Source organism: Pagrus major, chromosome 10 (assembly GCF_040436345.1).
Source record: "Pagrus major chromosome 10, Pma_NU_1.0".
Classification (NCBI taxonomy): domain Eukaryota; kingdom Metazoa; phylum Chordata; class Actinopteri; order Spariformes; family Sparidae; genus Pagrus; species Pagrus major.
Window position 1 is genome coordinate 2917115 of NC_133224.1, and position 27473 is coordinate 2944587.

General features: G+C 41.7%; 3 protein-coding genes across 5 annotated transcripts in view; 1 reads left to right on the forward strand and 2 right to left on the reverse strand.

Moving 5' to 3' along the window:
- LOC141003234 (uncharacterized) overlaps positions 1–8802 on the reverse strand; it is a 33758-nt gene extending 24956 nt beyond the window's left edge. The window contains exons 1-10 of one of the 3 annotated variants that reach the window (XM_073474521.1): positions 8624–8802; positions 7528–7872; positions 7311–7427; positions 6789–7112; positions 5939–6256; positions 5089–5406; positions 4243–4560; positions 1758–2075; positions 909–1226; positions 45–377 (exon numbers count right to left, since the gene is read on the reverse strand). In XM_073474521.1, the coding sequence (XP_073330622.1) occupies positions 45–377; positions 909–1226; positions 1758–2075; positions 4243–4560; positions 5089–5406; positions 5939–6256; positions 6789–7112; positions 7311–7427; positions 7528–7872; positions 8624–8660 (2746 nt within the window). In that variant the 5' untranslated portion in view covers positions 8661–8802. The remainder of the gene's footprint in view (positions 1–44; positions 378–908; positions 1227–1757; positions 2076–4242; positions 4561–5088; positions 5407–5938; positions 6257–6788; positions 7113–7310; positions 7428–7527; positions 7873–8623) is intronic. The other 2 variants (XM_073474520.1, XM_073474522.1) reach the window with 2 other exon arrangements.
- Positions 8803–15011: 6209 nt separating this feature from the next.
- LOC141003781 (myelin-oligodendrocyte glycoprotein-like) lies at positions 15012–17231 on the reverse strand. Its single transcript, XM_073475242.1, has 3 exons — positions 16768–17231; positions 15687–16031; positions 15012–15293 (listed from the first exon to the last, which is right to left on the reverse strand). Exons 1-3 carry the CDS (start codon positions 16802–16804, stop codon positions 15127–15129), a joined length of 549 nt encoding a protein of 182 aa, XP_073331343.1. The 5' UTR covers positions 16805–17231; the 3' UTR covers positions 15012–15126.
- Positions 17232–18368: 1137 nt separating this feature from the next.
- On the forward strand, positions 18369–23988 carry ppm1ka (protein phosphatase, Mg2+/Mn2+ dependent 1Ka). The gene is made up of 9 exons (XM_073474742.1): positions 18369–18484; positions 20099–20262; positions 20353–20529; positions 20609–20781; positions 20897–20997; positions 21128–21293; positions 21966–22110; positions 22201–22335; positions 23208–23988. Exons 2-9 carry the CDS (start codon positions 20152–20154, stop codon positions 23337–23339), a joined length of 1140 nt encoding a protein of 379 aa, XP_073330843.1. The 5' UTR covers positions 18369–18484; positions 20099–20151; the 3' UTR covers positions 23340–23988.
- Positions 23989–27473: the final 3485 nt, after the last annotated feature.

Consider the following 27473-nt stretch of genomic DNA (forward strand, 5'->3'; position numbering starts at 1 on the left):
CACAGACAAACACAAATACTTCTGACCTGTATCTTCATACTGACCTTTGACTTTAAGCTGTACTGTTTTCCATCTCACGATGTCTCCGTCTGTGTTGATGACGGTGCACCTGTATGTCCCTGTGTCTGTGTGTTTGGGGTTTTTCAGGGTCAGACTTAAGTCTCCAGTTTCCAGCAGGTCTTTGTTCATCTCTGTCCGGTCTCTGTAAAACTGGTCCTGTGTTCCAGGCTGGTCAGAGCCGCTCTGATACACCTGGACCATCATTGTGGGTTTGGGATCATTACGTATCCACTCCACTTTAACATCAGGCAGGGGAATTGTGGTTTTGAAGGGCAGCTGGACAGACTCCGCCCCCGAATCCACCTTCACCTGACAGTCTGAGAGGACAACAAGTCACAACATCAGCTGTACAGACAGCAGAAGCAGGTTTTAATAACTTTATTGAATTATTACAACATTGTACAGAAACCTGATGTTGTGCTTCACAGTAATGTTTCATCTGGTGACATTTACATGTATTGATGTTTTTAAGTAATAAGTCTATCAGGGTCACTTTGAATCTTATTTTATTTTGTCTTTGGGGGAAGAGAACCCCATCAAATGTTCTCTGACTGATTTTTACAGATGCTGATTTGTTAACATAAAACCTGTAGCATACAAATTAGTTTTTAATAAACAATTAAAAGTTTCTGACAAATATGTTTAGAAGGAAACTGCCTGGATTCTGTTCGTTGACAGCATTTTTTATCAGCCAGGAAGTTTTAAAGTGGTGTTTCACTCAGAGGTCGTAGGTCAGAGGTCGAGTCCCCCATGTTTTTGTTTAGATACTAAAACACTTACAGGATCAGGAAAGGTGGCTTTGGTTCAATATAAAAGTCCTTTATGGATGACAGTTTTGCAGTTCTCACCTCTGACCAGGAGCTTCACTCGTTTCCACATCAGGATGGTCCTCGTCCTGCTGTAGATGGTGCAGGTGTAAAAGCCTCTGTCCATGTCTGTGGGGTATTTCAGGGTCAGACTGAAGTCACTCAGGGAGTTTCTCTTCATCTCTGTTCGGCCTCTGTAAAGATGATCCTGCTCGTCAGTCAGAAGGCCATTCTGATACACGTGGACCTTCGTGTTGATACCGGTCGTCCACTCCACTTTAACATCATCAGGCAGGAGAACTGTGGTTTTGCAGGGCAGCTGGACAGACTCTGCCCCCGAATCCACCTCCACCTGACAGACTGAGAGGACAACAAGTCACAACATCAGCTGTACAGACAGCAGAAGCAGGTTTTAATAACTTTATTGAATTATTACAACATTGTACAGAAACCTGATGTTGTGCTTCACAGTAATGTTTCATCTGGTGACATTTACATGTATTGATGTTTTTAAGTAATAAGTCTATCAGGGTCACTTTGAATCTTATTTTATTTTGTCTTTGGGGGAAGAGAACCCCATCAAATGTTCTCTGACTGATTTTTACAGATGCTGATTTGTTAACATAAAACCTGTAGCATACAAATTAGTTTTTAATAACAATTAAAAGTTTCTGACAAACATGTTTAGAAGGAAACTGCCTGGATTCTGTTCGTTGACAGCATTTTTTATCAGCCAGGAAGTTTTAAACTGGTGTTTCACTCAGAGATCGTAGGTCAGAGGTCGAGTCCTCCATGTTTTTTGTTTAGATACTAAAACACTTACAGGATCAGGAAAGGTGGCTTTGGTTCAATATAAAAGTCCTTTATGGATGACAGTTTTGCAGTACTCACCTCTGACCAGGAGATCCACTTGTTTCCTCATCAGGATGGTCCTCTCCCTGCTGTAGATGGTGCAGGTGTAAAAGCCTCTGTCCATGTCTGTGGGGTATTTCAGGTTCAGACTGAAGTCACTCAGCGAGTTTCTCTTCATCTCTGTTCGGCCTCTGTAAAGATGATCCTGCTCGTCAGTCTGAAGGCCATTCTGATACACGTGGACCTTCATGTTGATACCGGTCGTCCACTCCACTTTAGCATCATCAGGCAGGTGAACTGTGGTTTTGAAGGGCAGCTGGACAGACTCCGCCCCTGAATCCACCTCCACCTGACAGACTGAGAGGACAACAAGTCACAACATCAGCTGTACAGACAGCAGAAGCAGGTTTTAATAACTTTATTGAATTATTACAACATTGTACAGAAACCTGATGTTGTGCTTCACAATAATGTTTCATCTGGTGACATTTACATGTATTGATGTTTTTAAGTAATAAGTCTATCAGGGTCACTTTGAATCTTATTTTATTTTGTCTTTGGGGGAAGAGAACCCCATCAAATGTTCTCTGACTGATTTTTACAGATGCTGATTTGTTCACATAAAACCTGTAGCATACAAATTAGTTTTTAATAAACAATTAAAAGTTTCTGACAAACATGTTTAGAAGGAAACTGCCTGGATTCTGTTCGTTGACAGCATTTTTTATCAGCCACGAAGTTTTAAACTGCTGTTTCACTCAGAGGTCGTAGGTCAGAGGTCGAGTCCTATGGAGCTAGAACAGTCTCATAATTCATAAATGCACACAGAAATTCATAAATGCACAAAAAAGTTTCACAAATGTATTTGGGGATTTGTATATACATGTGACTCAAAACACAAATACATTTTCAATGCACACACAAATGTGTTTCATTTCATATATAAGTAAAACATATTCACATATAAAAATAAGACTCATAAACATATTTCCAATGCACACACAAATCTAAAAAATAATCACAAATACATGAATGTTAAAGTATTTGCAATCTTCATCAAATACGCATTTGGGGCTTGTTACATTCATATATGAACTGTTGGACCAGTATTTACAAAGTGCTTTTAATTTGTAAACCTCCCTGCATTTGTGTGTGAAACTTTTGAGACTCCCCTGACGTTACTCTGATCCACAAATGCGTTTTTTCTAAGAGGAGGTTGGCTGTAGCCAATCAGATGTCTCCCTCCTTTACAGCCAATCACGTGAGTGTCTCCCCCACGGGGGGATTATGACGTCAGTAAAAGGCGCACCGCAGGCAGGCAGGTAGACGGTAGACCTCTGGCAGTTCAAACGTAAGTAAAAAGTACTCATTTCTTGTGAATATTTTACAAAAGTCATATTCCAGAATTAATGACTGTTTAGCATGAATCGTGACGATTCGCGGAGCCGTAGGCTACGGCCGATGACGCCGCTGCGTGAATGACTCCTGACACTTAAACCTAACTTGCTTCTGTAATGCTAACTCTCACATGTCAAGCTGTATGATGTGTTTGAGGACTAATTCATCTAACTAACCAGCATACGGTAGCACCCGAAATAGTAAACACAGCCGATAAACAACCAAACTAAAAATACAGCTGAATGCATTTACTTTCTGTCACTGAAAACAGGTTTCAGACCTGATTTAGCGTCACGATTCATGCTATACAGTCATTCATAATTCTGGAATATGACTTTTGTAAAATCTTCACAAGAAATGAGTACTTTTTACTTACGTTTGAACTGCCAGAGGCCATTTTTCGTCTCCGCCGTCCTAGCTTCCAGCAGAGCGATCGCTCTGACTTCCAGCAGAGACGTTCGACAGCACGGGCTACCGGTCTACCTGCCTGCCTGCGGTGCGCCTTTTACTGACGTCATAATCCCCCCGTGGGGGAGACACTCACGTGATTGGCTGTAAAGGAGGGAGACATCTGATTGGCTACAGCCAACCTCCTCTTAGAAAAAACGCATTTGTGGGTCAGAGTAACGTCAGGGGAGTCTCAAAAGTTTCACACACAAATGCAGGGAGGTTTACAAATTAAAAGCACTTTGTAAATACTGGTCCAACAGTTCATATATGAATGTAACAAGCCCCAAATGCGTATTTGATGAAGATTGCAAATACTTTAACATTCATGTATTTGTGATTATTTTTTAGATTTGTGTGTGCATTGGAAATATGTTTATGAGTCTTATTTTTATATGTGAATATGTTTTACTTATATATGAAATGAAACACATTTGTGTGTGCATTGAAAATGTATTTGTATTTTGAGTCACATGTATATACAAATCCCCAAATACATTTGTGAAACTTTTTTGTGCATTTATGAATTTCTGTGTGCATTTATGAATTATGAGACTGTTCTAGCTCCATAGAGTCCTCCATGTTTTTTGTTTAGATACTAAAACACTTACAGGATCAGGAAAGGTGGCTTTGGTTCAATATAAAAGCCCTTTATGGATGACAGTTTTGCAGTACTCACCTTTGACCAGGAGATCCACTCGTTTCCACATCAGGATGGTCCTCTCCCTGTTGTAGACGGTGCAGATGTAAAAGTCTGTGTCCCAGTCTGTGGGGTATTTCAGGGTCAGACTGAAGTCACTCAGCGAGTTTCTCTTCATCTCTGTTCGGCCTCTGTAACACTGATGCTGCTCGTCAGTCAGAAGGCCATTCTGATACACGTGGACCTTCATGTTGTCATTGTTCGTCCACTCCACTTTAGCATCATCAGGCAGGTGAACTGTGGTTTTGCAGGGCAGCTGGACAGACTCCGCCCCCTCATCCACCTCCACCTGACAGTCTGAGAGGACAAGTCACAACATCAGCTGTACAGACAGCAGAAGCAGGTTTTAATAACTTTATTGAATTATTACAACATTGTACAGAAACCTGATGTTGTGCTTCACAGTAATGTTTCATCTGGTGACATTTACATGTATTGATGTTTTTAAGTAATAAGTCTATCAGGGTCACTTTGAATCTTATTTTATTTTGTCTTTGGGGGAAGAGAACCCCATCAAATGTTCTCTGACTGATTTTTACAGATGCTGATTTGTTAACATAAAACCTGTAGCATACAAATTAGTTTTTAATAACAATTAAAAGTTTCTGACAAACATGTTTAGAAGGAAACTGCCTGCATTCTGTTCGTTGACTGCATTTTTTATCAGCCAGGAAGTTTTAAACTGCTGTTTCACTCAGAGGTCGTAGGTCAGAGGTCGAGTCCTCCATGTTTTTTGTTTAGATACTAAAACACTTACAGGATCAGGAAAGGTGGCTTTGGTTCAATATAAAAGTCCTTTATGGATGACAGTTTTGCAGTTCTCACCTTTGACCCGGAGCTTCACTTGTTTCCACATCAGGATGGTCCTCGTCCTGCTGTAGATGGTGCAGATGTAAAAGCCTCTGTCCATGTCTGTGGGGTATTTCAGGTTCAGACTGAAGTCACTCAGCGAGTTTCTCTTCATCTCTGTTCGGCCTCTGTAAAGATGATCCTGCTCGTCAGTCTGAAGGCCATTCTGATACACGTGGACCTTCATTTTTACACTGTTCGTCCACTCCACTTTAGCATCATCAGGCAGGTGAACTGTGGTTTTGCAGGGCAGCTGGACAGACTCCGCCCCTGAATCCACCTTCACCTGACAGTCTGAGAGGACAACAAGTCACAACATCAGCTGTACAGACAGCAGAAGCAGGTTTTAACAACTTTATTGAATTATTACAACATTGTACAGAAACCTGATGTTGTGCTTCACAGTAATGTTTCATCTGGTGACATTTACATGTATTGATGTTTTTAAGTAATAAGTCTATCAGGGTCACTTTGAATCTTATTTTATTTTGTCTTTGGGGGAAGAGAACCCATCAAATGTTCTCTGACTGATTTTTACAGATGCTGATTTGTTCACATAAAACCTGTAGCATACAAAATAGTTTTTAATAAACAATTAAAAGTTTCTGACAAACATGTTTAGAAGGAAACTGCCTGGATTCTGTTCGTTGACAGCATTTTTTATCAGCCAGGAAGTTTTAAAGTGGTGTGTCACTCAGAGGTCGTAGGTCAGAGGTCGAGTCCTCCATGTTTTTTGGTTTAGATACTAAAACACTTACAGGATCAGGAAAGGTGGCTTTGGTTCAATATAAAAGTCCTTTATGGATGACAGTTTTGCAGTACTCACCTCTGACCAGGAGCTCCACTTGTTTCATCATCAGGATGGTCCTCGTCCTGTTGTAGATGGTGCAGATGTAAAAGCCTCTGTCCATGTCTGTGGGGTATTTCAGGGTCAGACTGAAGTCTCTCAGCGAGTTTCTCTTCATCTCTGTTCGGCCTCTGTAACGATGATGCTGCTTGTCAGTCAGAAGGCCATTCTGATACACGTGGACCTCCGTGTTGGTCCTGTTCGTCCACTCCACTTTAGCATCATCAGGCAGGAGAACTGTGGTTTTGCAGGGCAGCTGGACAGACTCCGCCCCCGAATCCACCTCCACCTGACAGTCTGAGAGGACAACAAGTCACAACATCAGCTGTACAGACAGCAGAAGCAGGTTTTAATAACTTTATTGAATTATTACAACATTGTACAGAAACCTGATGTTGTGCTTCACAGTGATGTTTCATCTGGTGACATTTACATGTATTGATGTTTTTAAGTAATAAGTCTATCAGGGTCACTTTGAATCTTATTTTATTTTGTCTTTGGGGGAAGAGAACCCCATCAAATGTTCTCTGACTGATTTTTACAGATGCTGATTTGTTAACATAAAACCTGTAGCATACAAATTAGTTTTTAATAAACAATAAAAGTTTCTGACAAACATGTTTAGAAGGAAACTGCCTGGATTCTGTTCGTTGACAGCATTTTTTATCAGCCAGGAAGTTTTAAACTGGTGTGTCACTCAGAGGTCGTAGGTCAGAGGTCGAGTCCTCCATGTTTTTTGGTTTAGATACTAAAACACTTACAGGATCAGGAAAGGTGGCTTTGGTTCAATATAAAAGTCCTTTATGGATGACAGTTTTGCACTACTCACCTCTGACCAGGAGATCCACTCGTTTCCTCATCAGGATGGTCCTCTCCCTGTTGTAGATGGTGCAGGTGTAAAGGTTTGTGTCTTTGTCTGTGGGGTATTTCAGGGTCAGACTGAAGTCTCTAGTTTTGGGCGAGTTTCTCTTCATCTCTGTTCGGCCTCTGTAACGTTGATGCTGCTCATCAGTCAGAAGGCCATTCTGATACACGTGGACCTTCGTGTTCTGACTGTTCGTCCACTCGGCTGTGACGTCCTCAGGCAGGTGAATTATGGTTTTGCAGGGCAGCTGGACAGACTCCGCCCCTGAATCCACCTCCACCTGGTAGACTGAGAGGACAACAAACCACAACATCAGCTGTACAGACGGGAGCAGGAACTGTGATGGTAACAGGACCTCACCGTCCCATCCTTCTGTTATAATCCCAGAACTAACTGTCGACACTCTGCCTCAACAATCACGGTCGAGTTACAAGACTAAAGATGACAACCATTGGCATTCTGGGTAGTGTAGTAGAAGTGACGTACCTGACATGAAATACTGCCGAAAATGCACTAAAAGACCCCCCAAAACAGTAAGACCAACAGCCAGGAGAACCAGGAGAACCAGGAGAGCTGTGGCCCAGGATGGAAATACAAATCGTTCTGTGGGAAACAGAAACATAATGAACATGACCTTTGACCTTTATCTACAGTACTGACCTCGGACCTGTATCTACAGCTGGTTTCAGGGATTGTGGCTGACCTTTGACCTGCAGCTGTACGTCCGTCACTCTCCGCTCGTCTCCTGACCCTCGTCTGACGGTGCAGGTGTAGTTCCCGCTGTCAGAGAGGCGGAGTTTTGTCAGATTGAGGCTGAGGTCTCCACTTTCCAGAGCATCAGCCATCATGGATGTTCGGCCGCTGTAAAGCTGGTTTTGGTCTCCAAGCTCATCACCTTCCTGCTGACGCTTGTGGACGGTTGTAGGATGGAGATCCAAGCGACTCCACACCACTGAGGGGGCGTCCACGTCAAAAGTGGGAAACTCACAGGGCAGCAGGACAAACTCCTCCCCCTCATACAGCTCCACAGCTGAGGCATGCTGGGAAACTGTGAGGTCACACAGGTAAAGAGGTTAAATTATTGTCACTGACTGTGACGTCAAAAGAAAATGGTTTAATAAGAAGACTCTCCTTCATTGAGAGTTTGGATATTGACACATTTTATCCTTAAAAAGTTTATTATCTGTACAGAATACTATGAGTACTTGCTCAACCTGATAAAATACTGCTTTATCTGACTCGTTATCACGTTTAAATCTTTTCCAGCTCGTCGAGGTCGCTCTTCATGCACAGCAGCTAACAGTTACAACCTAATACCATATTACAGATTATATGTGAGTAAAACAAACTATATGCAACATGTGAATTAATATAAAGGCTCTAACCATCCACCAAACATTTACTTTCATCCACCATTTCTTTGTATATGACGTCAAAATCAGTAAGTTGTGCAACAAACTCTTTCAGAGACTTTCCAAATTGTTGTTCTGACTCGAAGGGACGTTTGCATGAATTCTCTGTGGTCGGGAACTCATTTTCAGATTATTCTGACAACACATAAATGCACCATTACTCCTCGTGGATCCTCAGGAGACATTAATCTGGTTTTGTTTGTGATTGTGTGGCTGCTTTAAAATCCCATCAGCACAGTTTAACACCAGTAACAGCTGACAACAAACAGAATCAACTCAGATGTCATGTTTCTCTCATTATTTAGTTCACTTTGTTTTCTGTTCAACGTGGTCTTAAAATGAACACCTCATTTTAAGATCAGATCAGAGGGAGGAAATTTATCTTACCGTGCACGAGGATCACAAACACCACAAACATCTTCATCCTCCAGTAAAAAAAATAAAAACTTAGAACCACAAAGTCCTCTTCAATCTGCGTCACACTAAACACATTCAGTTTACAGCAGTCAACACTTTCCTCCTCCTGATGATCCACTGACGCAGTGACAAAACTTTAGTTTCACTTTCGTCTGCAGACCCGGAGGCTGCAGATTCAGACGAAGCCCCTGACTGCAGACCTCGAGGTGGGCGGAGTCAAACATTTGACTCCGCCGTCACCGTGATGCTTCCTGCTCGGTTTTCCCATGTATTCCTGTCTCTTTCCTGGGTTCTGACGCCCTCTTCGGTATTATAAATAATGGAAGGAAGTGTGACTTTTATAATATTGTTCATATAATTTTAGGTGTATCGTTAGGTCATGTGAATTAGCTGCACACTTTATATTTACATGTACAGTAAATATGCTCTATGTATATAGCAGTAATTTTTTTGTTTTGTTATTAAGAGCATATCTTGTCTTTTTGATTTTAAAAAAACAACTATACTACTCAGAAATAGGATGCTTTATGAGTCTCTGGTCATATTTTATTATTTTTCTATATGTAATATTATTATATGGTATTAAAATAAATACATTATGCGTGTTTTCTTTTCAGTTTTACTTATAGTTCCTCTATGCATATATTCAGCCTATATTTCTCTGGACTATGAGTAACTAACATGAACCAATTTCACATTTGTGTTCATTTTTCTTAATGTTGTCGAAAGACAACACACTTTCATTGCTGCTATTGCGAAGCAACAATAATCAACAGGGCTCAATTTCTCAAGCACCTGATGGACCATGATCATGGACCTCAAGATCGTCCAGCGGCTCCTAATCATGTATGTTCATATCAGTATTTACATTTAGCCTATGTTACTCTACACTGTATTTAGAGATTTTGTGGACAGAAATTAAGGTCATCCAGGTAAGATCAAAAGACAAAACAGGGTGGGTGTGCACATCCAAAAAAAAAAAATGAATACAGATGCTGGATCAATAAAGAGCCAAAAGCAAAAAAAGGTAATGTCCACACACTGTTTAAAAGCTCCAAGTAACTTTAATGGCAAGTACAAGTGCAACGTTTCGATCTCACTGATCTTCTTCAGGCATTTCTTAAAATCACAAAGCAGGTCAGACAATATAAAGGCAAGCAAACAAATTAGCTGCACAGGTGATTACCTTGACAGTGAGGAACAACAGGACACCCTTTTTGCCTTCCTGAAGGCAGTTTTGTACAGAACACCAACACAACTGGGCTTCACGGATGAAGTCCAGTTCATCTTAGGTGTTCTGTTTCCAGAGGTAGGTCTAACCATGTAATGCATTTGTGTGTGTTCCTGCACTTTCAAAGCCTAAATAAACAGCTACAATGGTGCTACTTGTGCATGGACCCGTGTATAATGGCTTGCTGTTCAGAATTGGTATAACAGCGTATTTAAATTATATATATTTTTTAAAGTAACCATTCTCTTTTGGGAGCCATCATATACGGCCTGTCTGTGCTGCAAAATCTGTCCATGCAGGAGGCTGAGCAGGTCTTCCTCACTGGTCAGCTTTATCATCAGAGGTAAGAATGTAATTTTTTAACACAAATCTTTATCAACTGTTTTTATAATATTAATACCTTAATTAAGAAGTAGTTATGTTAATTAATGTTCCTTTAAGTGTTTCCAATATTTCTGTTAAACCAGCAGTGATTATGTTGTCCATTTACTATTTCAGTGAAGTGGAGGAGTTCAATAGAGGGATAGATCGACAATTAAAGAAAGAAGGGAAACCATTCAATTGGTATGTAGAGCTGTTACCTACTTCACAATCTGGGGGTCGAATATGTCAATTACATGTAATTACACATTATTTCTGCTCTGTTTTCTTGCATCTTTCTATCTTTCTCTCTCTCAGGAGTCGTAGAGGCCTTTAGGGATTCTACCAGACGGGGAGTTTGACGATAAAGTGTGACATGCATCAAAACTTTTGTTTGTTTTAATAAAAAGGATGTTCACAAAAGTTGTGTCCTATGTTTCTAAACAAAATGTGAGGTAAAATGATTCTGGTATGTTTTAGAGCCATTTTAAGAGGTTGAAGCATATTTTGATGATAATGGGAAAATATGAATCAGAATTGTTTTGGCATTTGGGTGGAATTAACCTTTAATAATGAACCACAATTATTTTAGCAACTGGGTGGAATAAACCTTTTTAATTTATTGATGTACTGCTGGCTGTGCAACAAACCGCCCCCTTGAGGATAATAAAGTGCACCTGGACCTTGACCTTCAATATTATAAAACCTAGGGTCCTAGAAATGCGGCCCTGAAACTGCAGCAGTCACAAAAACATAAGGGGCCTCGAACTGCAGTCCCAGAAATGTGGGTCTGAATCTGCATATTTTCATGATATTGGCATAATATCATGAATCAGAATTGTTTTGGCATTTGGGTGGAATCAACCTTTAATAATGAATCACAATTATTTTAGCATTTTGGTGGAATAAACCTTTAATACCATAGTTAGACAGGAAGTAGTATTCTGCTGTCATCAAATATATATGTGAATCAATTCAGGAATTAGCTAATTAGCCACTAGGTGGAGCTGCTCAGTTGTACATGGATCAAAATGGCTCCATTCAGAACTTAATAAAGAAGTGGAATGGCCCTTAGTTTAGTTTTATTCAATATTTAACTAAAATACTCAGTGTAATCTGTTTGGCAGGTGCCATGAAGTGTCAGGGCATTTAATCAATCATAACTCGTTGAATACTAAACTGATTTTCAAGCTTTTTTTTTTTTTACTGCAAACGTCATACATGTAGCTATGATACAGGACACATGGTTTGGCATATTTTAATATTCATATTGGGCTTAACAGTAATAGAATATTCTGATATATGTGATGTATGATAGGTATTTTGCAAAATACACACAATATATATGTATATATATATATATATATAAACACTAATATATGATAGAGAAGCAGAGGCAGATAGTGGCAGTAAAGTACTACTCAGCTATTTTAATAAGTTGAAAAATGAAGAAACGATATATGAATACATTATATATCTATATATATAACATATAACACAATAGACAGAAGTTATATATCAGAGAAAATGAAAATATATAAATCATATATAGAGTATCAATGTAATTCATATATATATATATATATATATGAAGAAAGATAAAAACAGCTTGTACAGCATTATTAAAACATGTTCCAAGATCACGGGAGTGAAATTTAGGGACCTGACCAGTTTTTGTGACCAACAAACTCTGAGGGAAGCAAACAACATTTTGTCTTCTCCTGGTCACGTGCTTGCAAGTGAATTTCCTCTGTTGCCCTCAGGTCGTCGCTATGTCTCACCTGTCTGTAAGACTAACCGTTTTTTAAAATCTTTTATCCCCTCTGCTATTTGCTCTTAAATTCTTTATAATGATTTTATTTTATTCCTTTTACCATGTACATCTTATTGGTCAACATGTGCAACCTATCTATTTATTCACTCTATTCAGCTATTGATCCTTGATGACACTGTATTCCTTGGCATTCTATTTACTTACTCTACCTTATTCCCTATGTATTTATTGTGTGTACTGTGTTTTTGTACTGTGCCAGTATGCAAGCTGCCGAAACCAATTGCCCCTGGTGGGATTAATAAAGTTGTCTGGGTCTGAGATATATATATGTATATATATATAGAGAGGGGGGAGGGGGGGGGGGGGGTACTGCTTACCCAGCCTTTAAGAAAGTATAGGGAGTGATTGGTTGTGTTTAGCCATTCAAGGGCCATTTGAAAGAGTGGCTGTTCCGAGGCTGTTCTACCCAGGCAGATGCACATTCACATCAAAACAGCAACAAGTGGCCTTCAGGGACACTGAAAGTCTAAAAAAAAAACAAGAACATGTTTCAGTCCAAATCACAGAGCTGATCAACATGTGACATCACACACAGATGATCAATAGTGACCAATAGTGATTATATAGAAGGAGTCAGAGTGAAGAAGAAGCTGATAAAGCTTCATGTTGTCATCCACCGTCCATCAGCTCCTTCACCTCCATTGTCTCTCTGATCCAAAGTCACATCAGATCAATAGTCAGAGTGACAAACAGACCAATCAACAGATTGATCCACCATCAGAGGATCAGTTGGAGTTGAGCTGCTTCTGTTCCTGATGTTGATTGTTTCATCTGTGATCTGAATTATCTCTGCAGAGGAGACAGAGGACAGTTGGACAGAGACAAACAACCAGAGACAAACACAAATACCTCTGACCTGTATCTTCATACTGACCTTTGACTTTAAGCTGTACTATTTTCCCTCTCACAAAGTCTCCGTCTGTGTTGTAGACGATGCACCAGTATCTCCCCGTGTCTGTGTGTTTGGGGTTTTTCAGGGTCAGACTTAAGTCTCCAGTTTCCAGCAGGTCTTTGTTCATCTCTGTCCGGTCTCTGTAAAACTGGTTCTGTTCTCCAGGCTGGTCAGAGCCGTTCTGATACACCTGGACCGTCATTGTGGGTTTGGGATCATCACGTGTCCACTCCACTTTAGCATCATCAGGCAGGGGAATTATGGTTTTGAAGGGCAGCTGGACAGACTCCAACCCCTCCTCCACCTCCACCTGACAGTCTGAGAGGACAACAAGTCACAACATCAGCTGTACAGACAGCAGAAGCAGGTTTTAATAACTTTATTGAATTATTTCAACATTGTACAGAAACCCGATGTTGTGCTTCACAGTAATGTTTCATCTGGTGACATTTACATGTATTGATGTTTTTAAGTAATAAGTCTATCAGGGTCACTTTGAATCTTATTTTATTTATGGGTGAAGAGAACCCATCAAATGTTCTCTGACTGATTTTTACAGATGCTGATTTGTTAACATAAAACCTGTAGCATACAAATTAGTTTTTAATAAACAATTAAAAGTTTCTGACAAACATGTTTAGAAGGAAACTGCCTGGATTCTGTTCGTTGACAGCATTTTTTATCAGCCAGGAAGTTTTAAAGTGGTGTTTCACTCAGAGGTCGTAGGTCAGAGGTCGAGTCCTCCATGTTTTTTGTTTAGATACTAAAACACTTACAGGTTCAGAAAAGGTGGCTTTGGTTCAATATAAAAGTCCTTTATGGATGACAGTTTTGCAGTACTCACTTCTGACCAGGAGCTCCACTTGTTTCCTCATCAGGATGGTCCTCTCCCTGTCGTAGAAGCTGCAGGTGTAAAAGCCTCTGTCCCAGTCTGTGAGGTATTTCAGGGTCAGACTGAAGTCTCTCGGTGAGTTTCTCTTCATCTCTGTTCGGCCTCTGTAACACTGATGCTGCTCGTCAGTCCGAAGGCCATTCTGATACACGTGGACCTTCATGTTGTCACTGTTCGTCCACTCAACTTTAGCATCATCAGGCAGGTGAACTATGGTTTTGCAGGGCAGCTGGACAGACTCAGCCCCCTCATCCACCTCCACCTGACAGACTGAGAGGACAACAAGTCACAACATCAGCTGTACAGACAGCAGAAGCAGGTTTTAATAACTTTATTGAATTATTACAACATTGTACAGAAACCTGATGTTGTGCTTCACAGTAATGTTTCATCTGGTGACATTTACATGTATTGATGTTTTTAAGTAATAAGTCTATCAGGGTCACTTTGAATCTTATTTTATTTTGTCTTTGGGGGAAGAGAACCCATCAAATGTTCTCTGACTGATTTGTACAGATGCTGATTTGTTAACATAAAACCTGAAGCATACAAATTAGTTTTTAATAAACAATTAAAAGTTTCTGACAAACATGTTTAGAAGGAAACTGCCTGGATTCTGTTCGTTGACAGCATTTGTTATCAGCCAGGAAGTTTTAAACTGGTGTTTCACTCAGAGGTCGTAGGTTAGAGGTCGAGTCCTCCATGTTTTTTGTTTAGATACTAAAACACTTACAGGATCAGGAAAGGTGGCTTTGGTTCAATATAAAAGTCCTTTATGGATGACAGTTTTGCAGTACTCACCTCTGATCAGGAGCGCCACTTGTTTCCTCATCAGGATGGTCCTCGTCCTGCTGTAGACGGTGCAGATGTAAAAGCCTCTGTCCCAGTCTGTGGGGTATTTCAGGGTCAGACTGAAGTCTCTCAGCGAGTTTCTCTTCATCTCTGTTCGGCCTCTGTAACGACGATGCTGCTCGTCAGTCAGAAGGCCATTCTGATACACGTGGACCTTCATGTCGTAAATGTTCGTCCACTCGACTGTGACGTCCTCAGGCAGGTGAATTATGGTTTTGCAGGGCAGCTGGACAGACTCCGCCCCTGAATCCAACTCCACCTGGTAGACTGAGAGGACAACAAACCACATTTACAACATCAGCTGTAAAGACAGGAGCAGGAACTGTGATGGTAACAGGACCTCACCGTCTCATCCTTCTGTTATAATCCCAGAACTAACTGTCGACACTCTGCCTCAACAATCACGGTCCAGTTACAAGACTAAAGATGACAACCATTGGCATTCTGGGTAGTGTAGTAGAAGTGACGTACCTGACATGAAATACTGCCGTAAATGCACTAAAAGACTCCCCAAAACAATAAGACCAACAGCCAGGAGAACCAGGAGAGCTGTGGCCCAGGATGGAAATACAAATCGTTCTGTAGGAAACAGAAACATAATGAACCTGACTTGATTGCTTTAATTACCCTCAATTCTTTGCAATACAAATGTGACCCTGTAATTTTACCAATTGCCACCCATCAAAAAATAACTTGTGAACTTAAGAGAGTGTAAAACAGATGCTTTATCAAAACATTACTTCAATCATGTAGGCCAGAAATACATTCAACCACATCATGATGAAGAAATATGTCAATGTGTAGGCTATAGACATAATCCAAACATATTTTATTATTGTAGTCTTAAGGCTTGTCTATCTGCTGTGTATATAGTCTTGTAGTCTCATGCCCTCACAGACTTGTGGGATTGGTCCGCAAGTCCAAAGGTTTGGCATTTGGATACAGCAAAAGTTTTAAGAGTTTGTTGCTGACCTTTGACCTGCAGCAGCACATTTGTAACTCTCCGTTCTCCTCCTGACCCTCGTCTGACGGTGCAGGTGTAGCTGCCACTGTCAGAGAGGCGGAGTTTTGACAGTTTGAGGCTGAGGTCTCCAGATCTCAGAGCATCAGCCATCATGGATGTTCGGCCGCTGTAAAGCTGGTTTTGTTCTCCAAGTTCATCACCATCCTGATGACGCAGGTGGACGGTTGGAGGCTCGAGATCACAGCGACTCCACACCACTGAGGGGTTGATTAGGTCAGCAGCATTAAACTCACAGGGCAGCAGGACAAACTCCTCCCCCTCATACAGCTCCACAGCTGAGGCATGCTGGGAAACTGTGAGGTCACACAGGTAGAGAGGTTAAATTACTGTCACTGACTGTGACGTCAAAAGAAAATGGTTTAATAAGAAGACTCTCCTTCATTGAGAGTTTGGATATTGACACATTTTATACTTAAAAAGTTTATTATCTGTACAGAATACTATGAGCACTTGCTCAACCTGATAAAATACTGCTTTATCTGACTCGTTATCACGTTTAAATCTTTCGAGGTCGCTCTTCATGCACAGCAACTAAAAGTTACAACCTAATACCATATTACAGATTACATGTGAGTAAAACAATCTATATGCAACACGTGAATTAATATAAAGGCTCTAACCATCCACCAAACATTTACTTTCATCCACCATGTTTCTTTGTATATGACGTCAAAATCAGTAAGTTGTGCACCAAACTTTTTCAGAGACTTTCCAAATTGTTGTTCTGACTCGAAGGGACGTTTGCATGAATTCTCTGCAGTCGGGAACTCATTTTCAGATTATTCTGACACCACATAAATGCACCATTATTCCTCGTGGATCCTCAGGAGACATTAATCTGGTCTTGCTTGTGATTGTGCGGCTGCTTTAAAATCCCATCAGCACAGTTTAACACCAGTAACAGCTGGCAACAAACAGAATCAACTCAGATGTCATGTTTCTCTCATTATTTAGTTCACTTAGTTTTCTGATTCAACGTGGTCTTTAAATGAGGTGTTGATCAGATCAGAGGGAGGAAGTTTATCTTACCGTGCACGAGGATCACAAACACCACAAACATCTTCATCCTCCAGTAAAAAATAAGAACTTAGAACCACAAAGTCCTCTTCAATCTGCGTTGCACTAAACACATTCAGTTTACAGCAGTCGACACTTTCCTCCTCCTGATGATCCACTGACACAGTGACAAAACTTTAGTTTCACTTACATCTGTTTCCACTGGAGCAGCAGCTGGAATGTAAAGCAACAGGCTGAGCAGGTTTTTACACAAACATTATTGTGAAAGATGTGACTGCTAAGAAAATGTGCTTGGTATAAAAAAATGTCTTTCCTGGAAAACAGCCTCTTTTGTTCAATGTGCAGTGTTGTTGGCTCGTCTGTAGAGGGACCTCTAGGATCACAGAAAACACTACAGAGCCTCCACCTGTCTTACATTGGAAGTGATGATAATGACTTACTGCACCAATAGACTTCTATTAATGTATCTGAATAATTGTGCCTCAACAGACAGGTGATTTAATTATCATTATTAATAAGAGGCAGCAGCAGCTAATGTTTCTATGTAAACCACTTCCTTATAATCTTTTGGGCTGATGAAGACACTGATGAAGACACTTTATGTCAGAATGGTTTGAGTTATAAAGACTGTCACTGGAAAAAAATGTCAGTTTTAGCTAATTAACATTAGTTTGTTATGCCAACATATAAGATAAATATATGTCCACTTCATGTCAAACTGATGTATACAACAAAATAGTTTGTGTTTTTGCAACAAACCTACAAAAGGTTTGTAACTCATCCCCATTCAAAATACATATATGTAAGATTCACAAATAAAACTACTTCACTCCTGATGTCTTCTATGTGGATCAATTCAGGAATTAGCTAATTAGCCACTAGGTGGAGCTGCTCACTTGTACATGGATAAAAGTGGCTCCATTCAGAGCTTAATAAAGAAGTGGAATGGCCCTTAGTTTAGTTTTATTACAAATTTAAATAAAAACTTGTGTTAATATTTAACTCTGGTAATTCTTGTAAACATTTAATTAAGGATTAGGAATAGCTGTAACCTACATAATGTATTTATATTAGTATTAGATGCTCAAAAAACATTTTAATTACAGATACTTCCTACTTAACTTTATTTTTTTGGCAATAAACACAAGGTAGAATTAATATGTAGCCCGTTAGCTAGCACAAGTGACATTTTTGCTACGTCATACCACTTTATTTACTTATAGTGACAATTTAAATGTAAAAAAAAGAGGATATTTACCTCACTAGAGTCACTAGGTTACTGCCATCATTGTTACTGTAGTTTGTTTTAATTAAAACAATAAGACGTGAATAAATGGAGGAAGAAGAAGAAGAAGAAGAAGAAGAAGAAGAAGCAGAAGCAGAAGAAGAAGAAGCAGAAGAAGAAGAAGAAGAAGAAGAAGAAGAAGAAGAAGAAGAAGAAGAAGAAGAAGAAGAAGAAGAAGAAGAAGAAGAAGAGACTCTTCCGGTTCTGGCTTGGCGCCAAAAACACTCGCACCCTCTTGGCGGTGTTCGGCGATGACGTCAGGACTTCTCAGATTCTGATTGGACGGCCGTGGCTCCGCTTTAAATGCCCTCGAGCCGAGCCCCCCGCTCTCAACAGTCACAGCGCGAGGGCGAGTGACGGCTCGAGGCAGCTGCTGGACACCTGTTGCCACGGAAACAGCCCAGGCGGGAACATCAGCATTAAAAGAAGGCAAAGCTCAAGAAGGTGAGTTTTTATCCGCCATTTTGTGTCTGATGTCCTGTTAGCTGGTCTGTTCACAGAGGTTTCTTCATTGATGGTAGCCTCACAGTTTAAAGTCACCTCATGACTGCTAATAATTACATGCAGAGTATCATTAATCAAGTAAAAGTAGAAATAAATGAAAAAAGTCCTGCATTGGAAACTTTCAAGTACAAGCATGTATATGCAAAATGTAGTTAAAGTACAGCATCTAAAGTAAAACTGCTCATTTGGCTGAAAACAAATAAAAATGAACAGTGTGGGTGCTGGATGATGCATGTGGACCATAATAAGCATTCATTGTTGGTGGAGGTGGAGCTGATATGAACTATTTATATACATTCAGGGAGTTTAATATTATTAATCCTGCAAAACAAGATGCATCATAATCCTGTTTGTAAAATTGTGGTTCTGGTTCAGATTCTGTAAATCTGTTGAGGTTAGTTTGCACTGAAGCAACAGCTGATGTGTGTTTTTTTGTCCTTATATATATTCTGCAGGATGTTTTGGGTCTGAATAACATTTATTTATAGATTTGGTTTAATGCCATTCAATGCTACTTTTTACAATATATATGATTACACATTTAAAAACATTTTTTTGTGTTACTCTGAACTTGTACTGGTGTGTGTGTGTGTGTGTGTGTGTGTGTGTGTGTGCGTGCACCCAAACACGCATGTGCATTGTTCTGTTTTGTCAACAACAAGTGGGTCACATGTGTTTCAGTATGGACGCACCGTTCTGCTATGTAGAGGTCAAATAAACTGATAAAGTCTCTGATGTGTGTTTCTGGACAGGAGGGCGTCACTTTGTTTTGTTTAGTAGATATTTTTTGAGCCCACGTCTGATAGTGCAGGTGAAGACGGACAGGACAGGACAGGAGGGGAGGGGAGTAGTGCATGTTATTAATAGTGACCATGGACGCAGCTTTATTTACTCTGGCAAACCACTTCACACAGAAGCTTGGCAAAAAAACTAACTGTGTCACAGGTAAATGGAGTAAAGGTCTCGAATCAGTGTGATCTACGTACAGCATTTTTGTGTTGGCTTGTTTCTTTTTCATAACTTAACTGATGCAAATATCTTGAGTCCCCCGTACCCGTCCTTCAAAATAAAAGCTCTCAAACATTACAAACTCAAAAGAAAAAAGTGGTTCAAGTGTTTTTCTGTCAGCAGGTTGGAGATAAACTTCCCTTTTCCAGTGCAGTCAGACGCAGTATTTTTGGAGGCTGGTTCAGGTGTACTTGTAATGGATAGGAGACGTCACACGGCTCGATCACAGCAGGAGATCGAAGGCTATTTGTGGGCTACAAACAGCAGTGGGAGATGAGGAGTGGAGGTGTGGTAGAGAGGAGAGGCCGGGAGGGATTAAATGACCAATCCTCAGCTGACTCCTTTTTCTCATCCGCGTCACAGTCGGTCTCATCTCACATCTGACAAAGTCAAATCTCAAAATGTTTCTCTCAAGGCTAAACTTTTATCTTCTTCTTCTTCTGTGCCATTAATAACTGGGCTCATTCATCAAGCTAACGTGTCAAACATTTCAATAATCAATAATAATCAGCAGGTAAATACATTTTCATTTCATTTGTGTTTCAGAAACTCGCCGCCGGGTCAGGTGTTTCCTCCACAGCTGTTAAAGACAGTCAGTCATGTCGTCTACAGTGCTCTTCAATCTGCTGCGTTGCGGTCGCTCCACCGTCGCCAGACAGACCTTCCTCGCCGCTCGCTCCTCGCCAGAAACCTCCACGGCGTCCGGACAGGTGAGTCTCTCGTGTATTTGATGTGTTTGGAAGGTTGGAGCACTTTAGGAAGCTTTCTCCTGACTTTGTTGATCAATTCACGTCCTGCAGGTGGGCGGGGCATTGTTCGGGGTGGTGGGCGTGCGACAGGCCAGCGGGTCGGTCCGCTTCGACAGCAACGGCAGCGACCGGCCGGTCACCTGGGACTCATTTGGTATCTGGGACAACAGGATAGAAGAACCGATACTGCTGCCCTCCAGTATCAGATATGGGAAACCCATCCCACAGGTAACTGGATGGAAGGAAGGATGAACTGATCTATGAATGTCTGGATGGATGAAATAATGAATCGACCTCCCTTTCTCAGGTCAGTCTGTCCCGGGTCGGCTGTGCGTCCGCTTTGGGTCTCAGGAAGCAGAACGAGGACCGCCTCCGTGTCGCTCGTATCCATGACAACCTGCTTTACTTCGCCGTATTCGACGGCCACGGCGGCCCGCACGCTGCAGACTACTGCTACACCTTTATGGAGAAGTTTATCAGGTTGAAACCTCTAAATATTATTCATCAAATATATTTATCAGAGGAATATAAATAGTATAACATTTTACTACTTCACTGTACGACATTGATTGATGTATCGAATGTCTTTGTGCAGAGATGCTTTGGAGGAGGAGGACGATCTGGAGAAAGTTTTAAAGAAAGCCTTTTTAGACGCAGACAAGGCTCTACACACACATCTCAGCTACTTCAACAATGGTGAGACACAAACACAGAAAGACAGAAGTCGTGTACTTACTACGTACTTACATATTGAGTATGTAAAGTACTTCAAAGAGTACAAGATACTCTGTACTCACCACCACTCCATCCCTCTCTTCATCCCCAGCCTCCTTCCTGACCGCCGGCACCACGGCGACGGTTGCTTTGCTACGTGACGGGGTGGAGCTGGTGGTGGGCAGTGCTGGTGACAGCCGGGCGATGCTGTGCAGGAGGGGACGAGCCAGCAAGCTCACCAAAGATCACACACCTGACCGCGAGGACGAGAGACGAAGGTACATCCTGTTCGACTCCTTTTACTACTGTTAATAGCCAGGCAGCAGTGGAAATCATTGATGGAGAGTCTGAAGGACATTTGCATGGTGACCCGTTATATTTATATTGTAAACAGAGAAACATTTTGGGAGTTGGTCAAAAATCACACAAGGTCCAGAACGTAGTGTTAATCCAGAGCGAGCAGTGAAGAGGGAGGCCGGTGGAGCGGCAGGGTTCAGGTTTCCAGCAGCAAATCAGGTTGTATATAAACTCTGCGGTATGTTGGACTGTGGTTGCCAGCTGGCAGCGAGCCAGTGCCTTGCTCAACAACTCTCCTGCATACAGTACATGAGGTCCGGTTCATCCAGCAGATGAAATGAAAGCAGAGCTGTAGGTTAACAGGGTTGGGTTTCCCTCTAGCATGAAGCAGCTGCTGTTATGTAACAGTGAAATGAGGCTATGTTTAACTCTGGAGATCACCCAAACATATGTCAGCGCTTCAGCATCAGGTTTTGACCTACAGACACAGAAAGTCAAAGTCCTTAGCTCTCCTTAAATGTCACTGATGTACCATATAGGTACAATCATCTGAATGTAATAAAAAGGATCGTCTCACCACCAGAATTTCGAACAGGAGCCGGACCTGCCGTCACTCCAACGTTAAAGGACTGCTCTTCTGTGTTTGATTTCAGGATCCAGAGGTTCGGCGGCTTTGTGACGTGGAACAGCGTTGGTCAGGCTAACGTTAACGGACGGCTCGCCATGACACGCAGCATCGGCGACTTTCATCTGAAAAACAGCGGCGTCATCGCTGAGCCGGACACAAAACGAGTCACTGTGAGTCCTGCTGCAGCTTCATCTGACCTCCGACCTGAAATCATTCAGGGAAGATGTGGTTGATCCTGACCCCTCTGTCCGTCTCTGCAGGTCCATCATGCCAACGACTCCTTCCTGGCTCTGACCACCGATGGCATCAACTTCCTGCTGAGTGACCAAGAGATCTGTGATGTCATCAGCCAGTGCCAAGACCCCACAGAGGCTGCTGATGTCATCACTCAGCAGGTACCAGAGACTCAAAAATATCTCCTACTTCTACTGTTACCCCCCGGACAGCTGCTCACTCTGCAGCATGGATGTGTTAGTGAACAAACCATGAGCGTCTGTTTGAGCAGACTGACAGCATTTCATATGGGAAAGTCAATCATATAACTACAAAGACACACACAACTACCACAAAGAAACATGAAACATCTAGACAGAGACACAAAACTACCGTAAAGAGACACAAGACTGCCACAAGGAGACTAAAAACAACTACAAACAAAAAGAAACTATCGCAAAGAGACATGAAACAACTACAGAGACACAAATCTACCACAAACAGGCATAAAACTACCACAAGGAGACAAAAACAATTACATGGAGACAAGCAACTACTACAAAGACACACAAAACAACTAGAAAGACAGATAAAACTACCAAAATATACACAACACGACTACAGAGACACAAACCTACCACAAAGAGACATGAAACAACTACAAAGACACAAACCTACCACAAACAGACACAAAACTGCCACAAGGAGACAAAAACAACTACATGAAGACAAGCAACTACTACAGAGATACACAACACGGCTACAGAGACGATAAACCACCACAAAGAGACATGAAACAACCACAGACACAAACAAACAACTACCAGGAGACTAGAAACTACAGCAAATAGACAAAAAGATTGCAGACACAAAGCTACTACAAAGATGCAAAACATGACTACCCAATCTGGGTGTGCTCCTACAAAGGGTCCTCTCATTATCCATCCAGGCTCTGGTTTGCTCATGATTGTTGACAGGGACTCTAGAAGACTTAATATCTCAAAGTTAAATATGAGTGGACGTAAAGTAACGACAGGTAATGTTTGTGTTCAAGGCGCTGCAGTACGGGTCGGAGGACAACTCCACCATCATCGTCGTTCCTTTCGGAGCCTGGGGAAAACACCAGAGCTCCGTCTCCGGCTACAGCATGAGCAGGAACTTCACCTCGAGTGGGAGATGGGCGTAGAGGACGCAAACAAACATCTGCAACAGTCAACAAAAATACTTGAAAGGACACAAACATTTTTCCTCTTTTTCAAACCCAAACATTATCTGCAAACCACCCTCAGCCCCGAGCCTCAGGTTGAGACCCGTCACAGAGTCCACAGTAGTGCTGGCTTTAGGTTTCACTTGACTGTCTCAGTTGAATAGTCAACAGTGTATATAGAGTGTATATTAATATATTGTACATACAGAGAGGTGTTCTGCAGTGTGTGTGTGTCAGTGTCGAGTTTGTTAATGTTGACGCGTTGTTGTCAGGAGGTTATAAATGTAGTTGTGTGTCAGGTTGAGCTCAGTGTGGGTGTGAGTATCTCCTGAGGGGGTTCAAAGAATTACGGAGAACGAACCGACAAATGATGTTATCATTAAATTAATGTGATTCAGAGTGGCACAGACACAATGATGTTCTTGCACCTGCTATAATATAAAAGATACAACGATACATTTTCTTCTTCCGTAATAGACATAAAGACATGAATGAATTTTCCCCTGGTATGAATCACCTCGTCCAACATGCAAGTTTGAGTGAAGGAAAGTCTGAAGTCTGTCCGTCTGAAGGGAAACACCACCGATGACAAACACTTCATAAAGAAATAAAGACTAAATAAAACCTGCCTCTAACCGCTCCTTGTTTGTTTTCTATTATTCTGTTCTGTAATACGGGTGGGACTAAATATTGATAAGGTAATATATTGTATTACTTCCTCTTCCATGATTACTGATCTGCCAGTTTGACTCTACTCAAGACTTCATGCGGTGGCTTTTATTCAAAGAATGAGGGAAGGAGAATGTTTACAGGAGTAACACAACGAACAAGCAAGATACTCGACTGTCGTCATCTTGGTGAGAAGGTTTGTCTCTCTGTTGCTTACCCTTGTTAAGCGTCGTAATGCCAATTTACCACATGTCATAATCGTTTTGAGAGAAATGTGTACTGATTTGTTTTGATATTTTCTGTAAATGTGATTTCCTCAGACTGAGAACTGTTCTGCTGTGAATAACCACACAAATGCTGCCCTCTGCTGTTTGTCTTCTTCACAGAATCACTGTACTGTGATACCATCGCTATCATGGGACACAAAAGACACACAAAACATCTACTAAGAGACACAAAATGACTACAGAATTACAAAATGACCACAAGAACACATACAACTACAGAAAGACACAAAACGACTACGGAAAGACACAAAACGACTATGGAAAGACACAAAACGACTACGGAAGGACACAAAACATCTTCGGAAAGACACAAAACGACTTCAGAAAGACACAAAATGACTTCAGAAAGACACAAAACATCTACAGAAAGACACAAAACGACTACAAAGAGATCCAAAACGACTACAGGGTTACAAAATGTCCACAAGGACACACACAACTACAAAGAGACAAAAAACAACTTTAGACAAGACTTTAGACTTCATACAATATGACCACACAGAGACACAAAACAACTGCAAAGAGACACAAAATGACTGCAAAGAGACATGACTTTGGGGTATTTTGTTTTCTGCACTTCACAGAATCACTGTTTCATATAGTAGCATTATCGTGGGCATGTTTTGTGAATGGGTTTGTGAGTTCCTGTGTGATTCCCCTCTGTTCTGTAATGGTTCTGGTTCTGTCCCTCAGAACATTAAAGTGTATGCTCAGCCAACAAGTCAATACGTTCATATCCGTTATCAAGTTCTTGAAGTGCCTGTGTTGCTACTTTTAGCTCCGTCACCTGAACATGAAGCTCACAGCTCTCATCATTATCTAACAGGCCTGTTGTGGAAAGTTACCACCGATTGATCGACAGCTGGGTTCCCTCTCAGACGTCCAATAGCAGAGCAGGATTTTCCCGCCCTCCCAGCGTGTGACAAATATAGGAACTGGGATTCTGCCAGTTGCATCGTGTGAACACAAGATGACGCTGAAGGTGACACCACACACACACACACACACACACACACACACACACACACACACACACACAGAGGACATACTGTACATCAGTGACACAAAACACTCATCGACACACAAGAACTTTGCCTAAAAAAACTTGTGACCGACTGTGTGTGTCTTTGTGTGTGTGTGTGCTGACCTTCACAACATGCTCACAACTTCATAGTGTTGTTACGTCAGTGTGTGTGTTGGTACACGACAAGAACGAGGTTAAACAAACACACGTCTGTGTAAAGAGACAGATATTCCTCTGGTGTGTGTGCAAATTAATCAGGTGAAAAGTCACTTTACTTCCTCTACCCCTCGTCCCATCCTTTCTCGTCCTTTCTCGTCCTTTCCTTTCCTTTCCTTTCCTTTCCTGTCCTGTCCTGTCCTTTCCTTCCCCGTCCTTTCCTTTCCTTTACTTTCCTGTCCTTTCCTTCCCCGTCCCATCCTTTCCTTTCCTTTCCTTTCTTGTCCTTTCCTTTCCCGTCCCATCCCATCCTTTGCTTTCCTTTCTTTTCCTGTCCCATCCCTTCCTTTCCTTTCCTTTCCCTTCCTTTCCTTTCCTTTCCCTTCCTGTCCTTTCCCATCCCATCCTTTCCCATCCTTTCCTTTCCCGACCCATCCTTTCCCTTCCTTTCCCTTCCTTTCCTTTCCTTTCCCTTCCTGTCCTTTCCCATCCCATCCTTTCCTTTCCCGACCCATCCTTTCCCTTCCTTTCCCTTCCTGTCCTTTCCCATCCCATCCTTTCCCTTCCTTTCCTTTCCCTTCCTTTCCCATCCCTTCCTTTGCTTTCCTTTCCTTTCCTTTCCTTTCCCGTCCCATCCCTTCCCTTCCTTTCCTTTCCTTTCCTGTCCCATCCCTTCCTTTCCTTTCCTTTCCTTTCCTGTCCCATCCTTTCCCTTCCTTTCCTTTCCTTTCCTGTCCCATCCTTTCCCTTCCTTTCCTTTCCTTTCCTTTCCCGTCCCATCCTTTCCCTTCCTTTCCTTTCCCTTCCTGTCCAATCCCTTCCTTTCCTTTCCCGTCCCGTCCCATCCCTTCCCTTCCTTTCCTTTCCTTTCCTTTCCTGTCCCATCCTTTCCCTTCCTTTCCTTTCCTTTCCTTTCCTTTCCTTTCCTGTCCCATCCTTTCCCTTCCTTTCCCTTCCCTTCCCTTCCCTTCCCTTCCCTTCCCTTCCCTTCCCTTCCCTTCCCTTCCCTTCCCTTCCCTTCCCTTCCCGTCCAGTCCCTTCCTTCCCCGTCCCATCCTTTCCTTTCCTTTCCTTTCTTGTCCTTTCCTTTCCTTTCCCGTCCCATCCCATCCTTTGCTTTCCTTTCTTTTCCCGTCCCATCCCTTCCTTTCCTTTCCTTTCCCGTCCCATCCTTTCCCTTCCTTTCCTTTCCTTTCCTTTCTTTTCCCGTCCCATCCCTTCCTTTCCTTTCCTTTCCTTTCCCGTCCCATCCTTTCCCTTCCTTTCCTTTCCTTTCCTTTCCTTTCCTTTCCTTTCCCATCCTGTCCTTTCCCTTCCTTTCCTTTCCTTTCCTTTCCTTTCCTTTCCTTTCCTTTCCTTTCCTTTCCTTTCCTTTCCTTTCCCTTCCTGTCCTTTCCCATCCTTTTCTTTCCCGACCCATCCTTTCCCTTCCCGTCCCTTCCTTTCCCTTCCTGTCCTTTCCCATCCCATCCTTTCCCATCCCATCCTTTCCCTTTCCTTTCCTTTCCTTTCCTTTCCTTTCCTTTCCTTTCCTTTCCTTTCCTTTCCTTTCCCATCCCATCCTTTCCCTTCCTTTCCTTTCCTGTCCCATCCTTTCCCTTCCTTTCCTTTCCTTTCCCTTCCTTTCCCGTCCCTTCCTTTCCCGTCCCATCCTTTCCCGTCCCATCCTTTCCCTGTCCTTTCCTTCCCTGTGTGTGTGAATATTGTTTAATTATGTATACAAAGTTCTGAAATCAACAGTCTATTGGCTCTTTTAAGCAGGGACACTGCAGGTGAATCGAGTCATAACTTGTATCTATTAGGTATCACAATGAAACTCCCCCACGAGATCAGGACATTCATTTCTTGTATTATAAATTGTGCTTAAATTTGGAAAAAAAAAATACCAGAGCAGAAATCTGAACTAAATTAAACACCTCCATGTGTGTTTGTGGGTCCAAAGTCTGACATGAGAAGTAGTGTTGTAATGACAGAGGA

Bases quoted from the DNA above. Each gene is read 5' to 3' on its own strand.
- LOC141003781 (XM_073475242.1), bottom strand. From the start codon at position 16,804: ATGAAGATGTTTGTGGTGTTTGTGATCCTCGTGCACG. The intron at 16,032-16,767 runs GTAAGATAAACT...GTGACCTCACAG, and splicing joins GTTTGTGATCCTCGTGCACG to TTTCCCAGCATGCCTCAGCT. The intron at 15,294-15,686 runs GTCAGCAACAAA...TGTTTCCTACAG, and splicing joins TGTGCTGCTGCAGGTCAAAG to AACGATTTGTATTTCCATCC.
- ppm1ka (XM_073474742.1), top strand. From the start codon at position 20,152: ATGTCGTCTACAGTGCTCTTCAATCTGCTGCGTTGCGGTCGCTCCACC. The intron at 21,294-21,965 runs GTACATCCTGTT...GTTTGATTTCAG, and splicing joins CGCGAGGACGAGAGACGAAG to GATCCAGAGGTTCGGCGGCT. The intron at 22,336-23,207 runs GTACCAGAGACT...TTTGTGTTCAAG, and splicing joins CTGATGTCATCACTCAGCAG to GCGCTGCAGTACGGGTCGGA.